Source organism: Camelus ferus, chromosome 11 (assembly GCF_009834535.1).
Source record: "Camelus ferus isolate YT-003-E chromosome 11, BCGSAC_Cfer_1.0, whole genome shotgun sequence".
NCBI classification, from domain to species: domain Eukaryota; kingdom Metazoa; phylum Chordata; class Mammalia; order Artiodactyla; family Camelidae; genus Camelus; species Camelus ferus.
The window spans coordinates 57,759,104-57,773,263 of record NC_045706.1 but is presented as its reverse complement, the minus strand read 5'-3'; the positions used below and the strand labels follow the sequence as shown (position 1 = coordinate 57,773,263).

Sequence of the window (14,160 nt, the reverse complement as noted above, 5' to 3'; positions counted from 1 at the left end):
GTTGTACAGTACATCCTTGAAGCTTATTTTCTACCTAATAGCTTGTACCTATTTCTCCCCCACCCCTATATTGCCCCTCCCACCTTCCCTCTCCCCTCTGGTTACCACTAGTTTTTTCTGTCTATATGTGTGTCTGCTGGAAAGATGTACTTTAAATTACACAGATATTTCTGCATCTTTTGTGTCACGAAATGCAGAGACAAAGCCAGGGCAAGCATTCCACAAGTGCTGTATAGAGATGAGGTGACTGAGGCTTGCTGTAGATCACTTAGTGAGCTGGAGGCAGAGCCAGGCTTTCCTGGGGCAAGTGTAAGTGTGCTGAGAAAAGCCAGCTCTCCCTGTGTCCTGTCTGCGCAGCTCCTCATCCTTTGCCTTTTTTATCCTCAGTTTACTCATTTGACAGACTTGTCCTGGAGAGGGATAGAGAAGGAGTACCCCATGTACCCTGTGTGTGATTGTCCTGCTTTAAAAGGAAGATGTTAAAGCCCAGAGAGGGTAAGTCACTTGCCCAGGCTCACACAGCCAGTGAGGGACAGAGCCGGATTCATGCCCAGTTTGGCCTGGCTGCAAAAACAGTTGAAACTCTTTCTGTGGCAGAGGAAGATGACCATAAAACTCTGGAAGCTTCAGCTCCCGAGCCCCTGACTCAACACATCTTTCCATAGCTCTTATTTTGTATTCATAGTTTGTATTATTTTTCTTAAAGAGTCCCCCGTCAATCTGCTATAGTGACTAGTGGCCTGGTTTGCCTGGGACTGAGGGGATTTCCAGGGATATGGGAATTTCAGTGCTAAAACCAGTCAGGTTTGGGGTGAGCGGGAATGAGTTGGCCCCCGTCGACTGGCCCCTGTCCTCAAAGTAGCTGAGAACCTAGGGAAACAGCAGCTCTTCATGAAGGTTCTCACGGTGGACCCTGATCTTGACCTTGTGTTACTGAAGGTCTGGAAGCTGCCTGGAAGGCTTGGTTTGTCATAGCTGGGAAGGAGGGTCCCACCTGCCCTGATACCTGGGGCTTGGCCCTCACCCAAGGACCCTGGGCAGTCTCGGGTGCACCTGTGATCTTGTCCTCCGTGTGCCTGTCACCCCTGCAGGGTGATGAGCTGCATCTCCCCTGGGCCTCCTCGCCATGGCAGCTGCTATGAAACACCAGGTCGGGTCATCTCATCTCAAGGTCAGGGTCTGACAGCTCTTCCTCAGGTGGATGTACAACAGCTGGTCCAGCCGTTAGTAAGTGGGAATTCGAGTGTCAGCTGCCAGCCTGGGCACGCATGTGTGTTCTAGCTCCATCTGCCAGCATGCCAGCCCAAGCTTTTATGACTTCTTTGCTCATATCTGATCTACCTGAGCGTGCTAACCCACAGTGCCTTGCGCGCGCACACACAAACATTGACACAGCTGCCCGAACACACATGAGTTAGTCCCATTGGCAAACCTGCTTGTATATACATGCGTGCACACCCATACACCAGTGGATCACTCGCATGTCCTCATGTAAACACGCATGCCCAGGACATGCACGCACACCTGCACCAGGAGAGGTTGGGCAAGGAGCTCTCCAGGCTCCTTCTGGTGCTGAGGATGTGGTGAGCAGCAGGGGCCTGCTTTCCGGCTCATCTTCCTAATGACACTGACCTAGGAGGGAGAAAGGGAAGGTCTCCAGCACCCTGCTTCAGCCCCAGCTGTCTGGGATGAGACTTTCTGGCCGACTAACATCTGCTCTGGTACCTGGCATCCTGAGATGTCCTGTCCAGTTGCCAAGTTCCAACAAAATGACTGCTCATGACAGGTAAGCGATGGGTGGGATTTGGTACTGAGCATGAAGGTGGAGGGTCAGGGTCTGTACCCTCTCTGGACATGACTGTGAGGCCTCACCTATCCCAGCCCAGGTGAGGTCCTGAGGACTGTCCTCTGCAGGTCTAGGCCAGGTGTACCCCCCTGGCTGGAATTTGGGGGTCCCTCCCCACAGCAGTATGGTCTGGGGTTAGCAGCTCAGCTATGGGCTCTGCGGGGCTGGGAGCCCTGGACACAATCTATTCTGAAATGTGACCTCCCCTCGCTGTGTCCAAGCCAAGTACAGGGTGGCTGCCTCAGTTTCCTCTGACATGGAGATGGGATTCCTCCTTTTATCTGTCTAAGGCCTGACCTGTTCCCCTAACGGAGAGACTCTGCAGGAGTCTGGGGCTGCCACCTCTTCCCCCAGTCCCCGTCTAGCTGGAACCGGTGCCCACTGGCTGGGACTCCTGTGTTGCACTGCTGGCTCTTGGTCTTGGCGGCATCACACAAGTGGGCAGAAGCCCCAGCTCTGATGCGGCCTGTTTGCCCCGTCTAGCCGTCTCCTTTGCTTTCTCAGCCGGCCACGTAGCTGGGCCTGGAGCAGGTGCGTTCCACAGAATGTCTTCTCCTCTAGAAAGTTGTTTTTTTTTTTTTTCCGGCATGCTTCTGCCACTAGACAAAAGTGATCCCTCACTGGGACCTTGACAGGGCTCTCAAAAGAACTGAGTACTGTAATCTGTCTGCTTTGGTGTTTTCCCCAGAGTGCCGTGAACCATTAAGGGGAGAGACCATGTTTTGTACATAGGTTGTTCAGTATCCTCACGGGACCTGTCCCGGAGTCAGTTCTCAATGGGCAGTTGTTGACTGGGGCTGAATAAATGAATGAATGAAGAGGCACCTGACAAGGTCATAAATCTTGGTTGCTGGTGCTAGTCAACTACGGACCCTCTGCGGGCCTTTGACATGCTCCCTTCTGCTCCAACCATCCAGAAGCTGGTAGACTGGAGTAGCCAAGGGGTGCACACTGAAATGCCTGCTGAGCCAGACAAGCCGTGGAAATGTGTGAAACCGCTGAGGAACAGGCAATAGGGAGTGGTGGGGACTGCTTCATACGTTTGAGCCTCATATCCACCAAGTATTTAAACACTGAGTTGAACAAGCAAAAGGGTTGCCTTTTTATATGCAAAAAGGACCTTTTCAGTTCTGACACTTGTAATTTGACACCTCCCACCCTCTGGTTCATACTTTGCAAGTTCTGAGGGGCAAGGCAGTCTGATGGATTAAACAGCAGATGAGCCAAAGACCTCTTCCAGAGATGGAGCTGCTGATAACAAGCCTGCCAGCTGCCTCGGGAACTGGCCACATGTTACCAGGCTGCTTGTAAACAGGCAAGGTCCAGCCAACACTTGGGACACCAGGCTAGATACCTGGACACACCCAGATATTAAAAGTTTTATGATGCTTTCACAGCAGGGCAAGTGGCTGCGGATGGATTCCCCTGGGCGAGTCACGTGTGGAGTCCTGCCTGAACATTAACCAGCCATGACGTGGCCTCTGCAGGGCTCCAGAATAGTGTTCTACCCTGGACAGTCTGCCCAGAGATAAGCTTGGAGATGCATCAGCAGAGTGGGGGGCGCGCAGGACTGTAAAGTGCGTGTGGTACCCAACAGGAAGTTCTATGATGTCTGGGGATGAAATTGGTCCCAGAGGACCTTGTCTTGAACAGAGGTGGGGAAGGGGAGAGGCCTGGATCTGTTTAGTTTGGTGGAAGTGAATCTGTGATGACCACTGGGTTTCTCTTTTAGAGCCAGGCATTTCTCATGTCCTCACTCCCTCTCCCCGACAGCCCTCTGTGATAGGCAGTCACAGCCTCATTTTCCCGATGGGGAAGCTGAGGCTCTGCGAGGTCATCTGACCTCCCTGATGTCACACAGTGGGCACACTACAGAGCCATTATTTGAGCCCAGGTCTGTCTGGGACAGCTGTGCTCCATCAGCTGCACCAGGGGTCCGCCCAGCCAGGGAGTGTGGGCCCTTTGGTTGCCATGGAGACCACACACCTTCTCTAATGACACTGCTATAACCTGCCCTTGTATTTAGATTCTTCAAGGAGTCAGTCAAGGCAACAGAAGAATTCCAGTTTTATAATGTAAAGTTGTTCCCAGATGTTTGGGTTTTCTTTGTGTCCTCTTAGGGTCCCCCATAGCCTTGAATAGCCTTATTTATAGGATTTTTCCCTGTCGACTCAGTACCCTTTGAAGGCGAAGTTCTTCCATCAAGTTTAGAGTCCCATGTCACAAGTTCTGGAGGTGGCACCCTCCTGGTGGAGCAGGGAGGAGAGTGTCTGGCATTGGGCCAGTGTCCAGCTCTGCCTAGGGCACTTCTGTTTGCTTGGGAACTGATCTCAGGCTTTCCCACCCTCCTCAGAGGAAGAATAGGTGGGGCAGGGTGGGCGGGCAGGGGCAGCGTCCTCAGCTCCCTTCTGTGCCCTCCACCTTTGGCCAGGGCTGCTCTGAGAGCTGGTATATCGGGAAGGCCCCTTTGGGTCACTGCCCATCTGGCGGGAGGCGGGTCTCTTTCTGGCACCGTCTCCCTCAGGCCAGTGGCTTAGAGCTGCGGGAATGCATCCCTGCCCCTCAGGGGCAGCCTCCTTTCCCCAGGGGCATGGCTGTCTTCCTTTGATCTGTGTACCTTAAATGATGTCCTTACCGCACCCTCAGAGAAGCCGAGGCTCCTGGGGCTTGTGCATTCCTGAGCACAAGGTGGGGCTCAGTTCAGGGGCCGGACACGTGGCCTTTGAATCATTTCCCCTGGTTGACGCTCCGTACACCTGTTTAGTTTTGTGTGTGTTTACCTTCTCTTGGGCGGGGTGGCGGTGGCAGAGAGGAGAGGAGACAGGTGAGGGACATGGATCTGGAACGGCTGGCTCTCGTATTGCTGGTAGGTGAGGGGTCCACCCTGCAAGAGGTTTCCTGGTAGGAGTCCCACACAGCACCGGAACGTTCATCGTGGACTTGCCCCCGCAGTGCACCCTGCTACTGAGTCACAAGGCCAGTCCGCTGCTGTTCAGAAACCCGTTAACTCCCTCCCCACTGTGCCTCACCCACTGTCCTGCCTTAGTTCCAGCTCATTCCATCCCCTCCTAATGGCCTTTCCTGTGTTCTCTGCTGCTCACCTATGAGCTCTGGCTCTCCGTTGCCCTCAGGAGAAACTCAAAATATCCGATAATTTTTGGTGCTCTCATGGCCCCCAACTGAAGCCTCCACTTCCCCTTTGTCCCCTGATTGTGCTGTCCAGGGGCTGGAGTCTTCTCAAACACTCAAGTCTTCACCCCAACACACACACACACCACACGCACATGCACACGCACACGCACGCGTGTGTCTCTTCTCCAGCTGGACCTCTCCCAGAACTCAGTGTGAGCATCAGCTCCTCATCCGTTCACCCCTCAAGGACCATATTTGCTCAGTCTCTGAGCCTCAGAACCAGCATGGTCTGACAATGACCTACCCCAGGAATGGGTGAGGGAGGGAGTGAGTGGCTGAGCTCACAAAGGAGCCTCTGGAAGGAAGGGAAAGATCTGGTCTATTACAAGGTGAAGGATGTCAGGCTTGCCCTGGAACCGTTGTCGCCGGGGCCTGGTGCCAGGGAACCTCTGCCCGTCAGCCTCACACCTAGTGGGCCTGGCATCCTCAGACGTGGCCCCTGTGGGATGACGCCGGGAGGGGCTTCTCACCTTGCCAGGAGAATCAGATTAGAAGGGAGCTTTACTGAGGGATAAGCCTCTTAGATCTGGGCCATCTGTTTCCTCTGAGCCTCCTCTCGGCAGTTCTGTGTTCACTTGGGCATAAACACTCTCCCAGGGTGGGGGCAGGGAAGGCAGGGGCTTCCTCGAACCAAGCTCCCCTGTGGGCCAGGCCGCATGTGGGCACGTTACATCCGTCTGCATGCCGGAGCCCCGTGTCAGCCCTCTGAATAGGTCCTGCACTCTCCATTTTACAGAAGAGGGAGCTGACATGCCTAGGTCCTATGGAAATCCTGGGGGGGACTGGGATTTGAGACCTGTTGGGTGGGACCGAGACCCTTGCTCTTGTCACTATTCCTCGCTCCCCTCCTTTCGTGGTTAGATTGTGCTGTGATGAAGGCGTGGCCTGCAGGAGAGGCCTTGGGGCATGGTTCCCTCCAGCAGAAAGCTGTGGCTCAGAGCCTATCACTGACTTTCTCAGACAACCGTTTGCCAGGCATTTAGTTTATTTGTAATCTGTTTAAATGTTCTTTCCAGCAGATTCACATCAGGAAGTTGGGAAGGGGTTCCTTCGGGGGCCATTGGATGCGGGATGGTTAGGGGCTAGGTGTATGTCAGGACAGCTGAGCCTCTGCATTGCTGATCGGCTGCTCTTGGGTGCCTGTTACCCTGAACCCTAGCAGGCTCGAAAGTCTCTGGGTTTGTAGCTGCCGCAGGTCACGGTGGAATTTTGACTATCAGTGTGCAAGGGTCCAGGTGGGAACTGAGGAGGCCAGGTGGGCTGAGCCTCAATGACAATGACTCTGAAGGTTGGTGGCATGACTGAGATCAGGATCTGGAGTTCTGGAACTTTCCCAGGGCCCTTGGCGCCTGAGATGAAGCCCTCCAGCGTCCCAGCTCACTGCCAAGAAGGCTGAAGAGGGTGAGTGAAATCCACTGGTGCCGTTCTTGGTTATTTTCTCTCACTGTGTTTTATATCTCTGAAGCCTGCATGAGCTCAGAGAGGCTAAGTTACTTGTCCAAGGCCACACAGCAAGACAGGCCTTCCAGAGCTTTGACCTTTGAATTCTTGTTGTGGTTTTCAGAAGATTCTGATTCGGGTTTTTCTGAAAGGTAGCATGAGCCCCAGCCAAAATGGCAGGCAAGGAACGTGCCTTTATGAGAGGGGCTCAGGTTCATGGGCAGAGGCTTCCATGGGCCAGAGCTCTTGGAGATCTTTGCCATCAGCCCCAACTTCGAGCAGGACATCCTGGGGGATCCTGAGGCTCCTGGGTGCCTCAGGCACTGGGCAGGAGGGTCTCAGCCGTAGGGAGCCTGGTTTGGGGAATGCTACACTTGTGGGAGCGCCCCAGGCACCACCCAAAAGTGCGGCTTTGTCTTGAGCTTGCATGGTCTGCAGTTCCTCACATGGTGTCCTGGGAAGAAGCAGTGAGAGACCAGGATGAGACCGGACGAGACCAGGCAGAGTCGAGGGTAGGGAGAGGAGGGGAAAACACGATTAAGATTCATTTCTAGATACAAAGATTTCTTTCTAAATCAAAGCAAGAATCAGATCTTACTCTCCTTCCAGGAGGCCCAGAAGGGGAAACATGACCAGCCCAGGCTATTTCAGTCCCATCAGGGAGAAATCTGATTTACTGGCAGGAAATGGAGAGAAAGTGGTTTATCTGCTCCACTGCCTCTGTCAAGAGCAGCGTCCACTGAAGCTGAGGGGTCTGGAAGGCCTGTTTCTAATGGCTGCGGTGGGGGGGGAGGTCACTTGCATCCATTTGCAGGTCCTTGGACCCTTAGGCTGTCTGTCTCCTCCCAGACAGTGCGACTCGGGCAATACGTGTCTCAAAGCTACTCTTGTATCTTTTGACAAACCAGTGCCATTTATGGGAGGAATAATCCATAAGAAAGAAAAAACTGTGTGCGTTAGTCTTTATAGTTTTGTTTTTCAGGTGTACAGCAAACTGGTTTAGTTGTATATTATAGTTTTGTTTTTAATAGCAGAAAAAAAATACTTGAAACAATCTGAATATGCTATGGTGGAGAAATGGTTAATTAGTAAATGGTACCTCGTGATGATAGAAATGTTTAACGGCAACAGAACCCCGTGCTTATGAAGCAATACAAAGAAAATGCTTACAATGTAATGTTCATTTCAAAAATTTAAAAAATGACGTACAGTAGGTAAACGTGATTGCATGGAAAAAACAAAGGAAACGTAAATGAGAAGGGTTGTAAGTTATGGTAGTGAGATTCTTCTTTTTTCTGTTTCTGTTTCTGGATTCTTACTATAAGCAAGGTGGTGTGATAGTTAACAACATCGAATCTGGAGCCAGATTATCTGGATTCAAAGCCCAGCTCTACCACTTACTTACTGGCTGTGTGATTTTCAGCAGGTTACTTAACCTCTCTGTGTTTTGGTGCCTCATCTGTAGACATGGGGATTGCAATAGTATCTAACTCTTAGGATTCTTGTGAGGGTTTAAATGAATTAACAGATGTTTAAGCGCCACACAGTAATTGCTGTATAACCACTAGCTGTACAAAAAATAAATTTAATTATCATAATTCATCCAGAGCCTCTTATCTTAATCATTAGTAAGTGCTAATACTGGCGCAATTTTCTCTCTATTTTTCTTCTTATTTGAAAGTGCTCTTGCCTTCCCATAGTGATAGTCATAGTAATACACAGTGTAAACTACTCTTTTCCATTAATATCATATTGTGAGAATTTTCCACCAGCATTTCTGAGTGCTGTAATCTGTCAGCCTGACCCCAGCCCAAGCCTGATGCCCCTCAAGGACTGACAGAACCAACAAATTGAACATTCCTTAAAAAAATGCTGCAGTGACAATGCTGTCGTATCGATTGCTACAAACTTTTCAAATACTTTGGAGAAAGCCCGCTTTTTAGTAAATTGCTAAATGTGGTAAGTTCAGCAAATTGGCCACTCAGCACATTGATTTCTGATGATGGTTTTGTCGAACTGACCCAGAGTCCTGTGCCTGCCACTTGCTGTCACCGTGGCGGGCCTGGCACAGCACTTAGGGAAAGGTGTGTTAGGGAAGGACGCTTTGGATTGAAGAGGAGACGAGACTGGCATGCTTATCTCACAGCTGGTGATGTCAGCTCAGAGACATCCTCCAGGCAGCCCTGGGTTACTTTCTCTTTCAGCAGACAGTGCACAGACACTTGTGTGTCAGTGAACCGGAGTACAGAGGCCGGATTCCCAGAGCCCGGCCCACCCAGCACCCTGCTGCGGATTCCACAGTGTGGATTCCAGTGAACCCCAGGGTCAGCCCAGGAGGACGGCAGGTGAACCCACCAAGCCTGGGCAAGAATGTTTGGGCTTCGGTGTTCAGTGTGGAAATGCTGGCCTCCTGCTCCAGCTGCTTCCTCCACAGCCACAGCAGGGCACGTTTATGGGGTACCAGAGCCAAGCCAGTGCCTGGCTTTGTAGTCACGACTGCACTGACCCCCTCATCATAGCCCAGCGAGGTGCTGTCTAGTATCATGTCCTTTCACAGGGGAGGAGACTGAGGTTTAGCAGAGCTGGGGGACCTGCTTACGGGCACACAGCGAGCCGGTGGTGGAGCCGAGATTCCAGCTCAGGTAGAGCTTTCCTTCGGGGAAGTCTGCAGTCTCCCTAGGGCCCGCACACGTCTTTGTAAGTGTGCTGCAGGAAACTGCTCTCTTAGGAGGAGGTAGTTTGTCATAGAGGAAGGAGATGGACAGATCCTGCTTCCTGGCTCTGCCTCATAGCCTTTCTGAGCCCCAGTTTCCCAGTCTGTAATAAAGCTTTTGGAAGGGGAGGCAATTAGGTTTATTTATTTAATGGAGACACTGGAGATTGAACCCAGGACCTTGTACATGCCAGGCATGTGCTCCACCACTGAGCTACACCCTCCCCCTCCCAGTCTGTAATAAGGTGACCATGCTCCCCTGGGGTGGTTCCAAGGATTTAAATGAGATGACACGATAGGGACCTTGTAAAAACATTTCGCCCTTCTTGTTCTAAGTTGTTTGCCAGTTCCTGCAGTGGAATTTAAGACAACATAGACACCAAAAGAAATCCAGACTCAACATGGGAGCCATGCACCTAGATTGTTCCAAAGTACCGTGTGACTAACAGCGGTTACCCACATACATGCACAGGGAGTTCATTAGGCTGTGCTTCCTATGAACTGCGTGTGCTAGTCGCTGTGTGTGTGTTTGTGTGTGTGTGTGTGCAGGTGCACATATAATCTTAATTTCTCTTGTTTTTTCTTTACTGCCTCTGAGCAAGTCCATCCTGGGGAAGGGTTTGCAGAGTTCAAGCACACCCTGACCTCCCTGGTACAGAAGGACTCGTGGAAACACACCTCCTCCACCAGGCTGGGGCCTCCGGGGAGAGCAGAGTGCACTCAGCCAGCCAGGGCGCTCGCCCGCCTCCTTGCCTGGGCGGGGGCCTCACACTCCGGTTCGGTGTGTGAGAACTGGTTATTTTTACCTGGCCCCAGCTGGATGTGATGCCAGTTTGGGAGGAGGGGCTGTCAGCTTCTCCGGAGAGGTGGCCTAAGGCTGAGCTGTGCAGCCTCGCTCCCTCCCTCTCCTTCACACCCAGGCTCTCCCTTGGTGCACAGGACTCTTGGTAGCTGGGAGGGGGGTGGGGGCTCCAGCTCTGGTCACAGGCTCCCAGGGCCATAGCCTCAGAGGAGCCAGCCAGTTGGGGTCTTCTCAGACCCCTGAGAGGGTACCTGAGGCTACAGAGAGTTGGGGGACAGGAACCCCGAGTTTGTGTCAGGCCTGGCTGGCTCTTTCCTATGGGTGCTCCACCTGCCTCAGGGTCGAGGACCAAAGGCCAGCAGAGGCCAACAGCTGTGACCTTGCATCCTGGGTCAGGCAACTCCCATGTGTCAGCCTGCCCCTGGCCTGGTGCCCTGGTCCTGGGCACTGGGTGCCAGCAGACTTCTGCTGGCCTGTCCCTCTCACCGCCCAGTGCCTCCCAGGCCTTGTAGGAGAGGGCAGCCTTGTCTGGAAGAGGAGCCTGGCTCTGCACCTCCAGCCTGGCGCCTGGGACTGGGGCTGCCTGTCTACAGCTCTGGGGACTCCCTGGACCTGTGTGCCCCAGCCCCTCTCGTCACCCCATCTCACATGGCAGCTCACTCACGAAGCCAGCCCTGCTTGGTTCGGAGCTTCCGTGAGCACTGCCTGGCCCCCATCCCTTCTGTCTTCCACACCTCCCTCTTGCCCATCTCCTGCCTCCGCGCCTGCTGCTCCCCCACCTGCATGTCCCCTCCATGCTCCTTGGCCAGGCTCCTTGCCTTTCGTCAGGTCTCAGAAATGACTCTTCCTCTGATGCCTCCCACCCAGCATAGGAGGTCTTCCCCAGACCATTTTCTAATTGCATCCTGTTCTTTCCCTTGAGGGAATATATTCAGTTCAAGATGATTAATTTGTTGGCTTTTGGGGGTGGGGGGGTCAGTTTCCCCCACTAGATCGGAAGCTCCGTGAGGGAGGCTGAGGTCACATCTGCTCATGGCCCCTGCTCACAGCGCCGGATGCCCGGCCTGGGTGGGGGCGCATACATGGCCTGTCCCATGGCCTCCCCAGAGCCTCTCCGGAAGCCCGGGCAGGTGTGCCGTGCTTACCTTTCTGAGCCATCAGGTCTGGGCTAGGACCTCGGGGACAGCAGGGCCTGCCTCTTCCAGGCTTGGCAGGGTGCCTCGCATGCCTTCTCCCTGAGGGTGGACAGAGCGACAGAGACACTCCCATTAGCATGCTTGGGGACACTGGGGACTGGGTCTGTTCAGGAGTGATTGGAGGGAACTTCAGCCCCCAAGGCTGAGGGTTCAGGAATGTTTATTCAAGGACACTCAGGATGGGCCAGGCTGCATATACATGGGAGGGCCCAGGGAAAGAGTGGGCCTTAAGGAGATTAATTTTTCCAGAAATAACAAAGTCAACGTGGGGAGACACTCTGCCCTAGAATGTGTCTTCCTCATATTCCTGTCTGCAAAATAGTTCAGTATCATCCCTCAGAAGCGTCCATGCCCTTTGACCCAGTAATTCTCCCCTTGGCAATCTAAGAAAATAAACCTAAATATAGGAGATGTTTTCTGTACGCCCTTGCTTTTTACCATGTACTTAAAATAGTGCAAAGCTGTGAATCATTTAAATGTCTAAACATGTAAATTCATCACAGCACATTCACTTGATGGCAAATATTAGTCCTAAAAATATTCGTCCACTTTGGGGAAGCTCTAGAGATAATCTTAAACGCATAGGAAACTTTGTGGGGAGAGGAATTCACCTTCTTTGAATTGTCATTAGGGTGACATTGGCAGCCTCTAATATGTCCTGCTGTACAGGTCTGATAAATTGCATCGCCATGGACTGTGTTTATGGGGAATTCTAGTTATTGTTTCTTGTATTGTATATGTGGCACTGTTCACTGCAGAAACTTTAGAAAACACTCTCTGTAATCCTGTTACTCAGATAGAGATGGTTGCTGTTGACATTCTAGGGTAAATGCTTCCAGATTTCAATCATCGGTATCTTTGGTGACTGTAATAATGTAGTGATAAATAAAAGAGAGACAGCACTGAACACACAGAGAGTTACCAATTACAAAAATGCTTATACGCAATACTGAAAAGAAACCAAATGTTGAACATGGCCATTCTTGAGTCATGAAATTATGGGTGTTTTTCACCCCCATATTTCTTTCTATATCCTCAAACCCCAATAAATGTTAAAATAACCATGCCTGCTAAAAAAAATAAAAGTAGGCAATTTCTAGAGGGTTAGGCAAGAGAAAAAACTCAAAATATTCAGCTACTGAACTGAGGAAGACAGGAAAGCTAAATACTGATATCCACAGAGGTGCAAAGACTGCTTCCCCCACTTCTAGACGCACACGAAACTGCCTCCCACTGCACGCACTCTCATCCCATCTGCCGCAGATGTTTCCTGGGCATGAGATTTAGGTGTATTCAGACTCATATGGTCTACTAATTCACTGATTCTTTCATTCAACACAAGCTGACTGTGCCCCCAAACAAAATACAAGCGCAACAGAGAGTTTCCAGAGGTAGGACTTAGGCGCACGAAGCAATCCAGCTGGAGGCTGTGTGCCCGCATGGTAAGTGCACTGCTTTCACTGGGCTTGTGTGTGCGTGTCTAGGGAGCTGGGGCTGCGGGTGGAGACCGTGGGGTCTAAGGCTCCCGAGCCACCCCCTGATGCCGTCACTGTGGATGGAGGTGCTACATAGGTGCAGGGGTGACAGCCCGTCTCTCCAGGGCCCAGGATTGCCTGCATGGGGGGCCTGCCCTCCAGTATGTCCTGATTCCAGCATTCCCAGACATGGGAATCCCTGCTCAGGGACAGCACCCTAGGGGCAGGGGGTGGGGTAGGGAACAATCTTACCTTCCACAGAGAAGATGGACAAACAGAGAAGCAAGATACATAGCAAGCTGGTGAGGGCTGGAAACCTCATGGTGGCAGGCGGGCGGGGAGAATCTCACGTCCTGGGGAGGCTGCTGTGCCGCAGAAGTCCTCGCTTGGGGCCACCCTGGACCTTTATAGAGTGGCAGAGAGAGAGAGGTATTTCCCAATGGGCAGGGCACCAGCCAACTTGGAATTCTCATAAAGGGTAGAGTCAGCCCCTCCCAGGAGGGAAAAAAAACCAGCTTTTCGAGAAGTTGAGAACGTTTGGTGAACTGTAACACACAGAGCTATAAATGCCCAGCCCTGGGAGGGAGCTCCGGCACTGGCCTCGGGAAGCTCATGACAGGGAAGAGCCACTTCCCAGGGTTGAACGTTAACTTTTAGTGTCAGTAATCATTCCATCAAATACAGATTTTCCTGCTCATTCCCATGGGAGATGCTGGTACAGCAGGAAAGGAGGTGGACCTGCGGCTGGACCTTGACGGGTGTTCAAGACGGTCATGAGACAAAAGGACGCTTTGGGTACAGGATCAACCTGAGCAAAGATGTGGAGAAAGAGAACTGTCCTACAGGGGGCAAGCATGGGGGAAAGTTGGCCGATGGTGCTAGGGGTCCCGGTGTCACCTGCTCATTAGGACACCCACATGGCCTGGTCTCAGGGAGCTTCTGTTGGTGGAGGCAGTCACGCAGAAACAGACCTTAACATGTGCACCCTTCTAACCAAAGAGCTGGCTCTGGTTCCCAGCCTCGAAGGGCATGCTGGGAGACGGCAGTACCTGGTTCAATATTCCGGGAACGCTCTGGTTCCCGGAAGCCAGTTCAGACTGTCCCTGCTGCCTGAGACTGGCCCTCTTCTCTTGCTAGAGATTAGAGCTTCAATTTAAACCACATGCTCAGACAGCTTGGTGAGCAAATCAGTTGCCAGGGGATATTTGGACAGCCAGCCTGTAAGCTTTCATGCGTTTCCAAAAGCTTAAAACCAAACCACACAAAGAACCTGGCTGGGGCCACGGTGCTTAAGGCCCATTCATCATACTGTGTTAGTCACCGGGCCAGCCGCAGCCAGATTTCCTTTCCAGGCTGTGTTCTGAATCCTGCCAGCTGAATCCTGAGTGGGCAGTGGCCATGGCAGCAGGTGTGGTCAGGAAGACCCATGGGGTCTACGAGGGACAACTCCAGAGCTGGTGCCCAGGAGGCACTTAGGGGTGGCCACTGTAGGAAGG

At 52.3% G+C, this 14,160-nt stretch overlaps 1 protein-coding gene across 1 annotated transcript; it reads right to left on the bottom strand.

Moving 5' to 3' along the window:
• Positions 1 to 6,005: 6,005 nt before the first annotated feature.
• Positions 6,006 to 13,100, bottom strand: C11H10orf99 (chromosome 11 C10orf99 homolog). The gene is made up of 3 exons (XM_006173997.2): positions 12,917 to 13,100; positions 11,139 to 11,228; positions 6,006 to 6,932 (listed from the first exon to the last, which is right to left on the bottom strand). The coding sequence occupies exons 1-3, from the start codon at positions 12,984 to 12,986 to the stop codon at positions 6,847 to 6,849; spliced, it is 246 nt and encodes an 81-aa protein (XP_006174059.1). The 5' UTR covers positions 12,987 to 13,100; the 3' UTR covers positions 6,006 to 6,846.
• Between the last annotated feature and the right edge of the window lie 1,060 nt (positions 13,101 to 14,160).

Excerpts from the sequence above, each read along its gene's own strand:
- C11H10orf99 (XM_006173997.2), bottom strand. The coding sequence starts at position 12,986 with ATGAGGTTTCCAGCCCTCACCAGCTTGCTATGTATCTTGCTTCTCTGT. Across the intron at positions 11,229-12,916 it reads GTCCATCTTCTCTGTGGAAG|GGAGAAGGCATGCGAGGCAC; the intron begins GTAAGATTGTTC and ends GTCCACCCTCAG. Across the intron at positions 6,933-11,138 it reads AGACCTGATGGCTCAGAAAG|GACACCATGTGAGGAACTGC; the intron begins GTAAGCACGGCA and ends GCTTCTTCCCAG.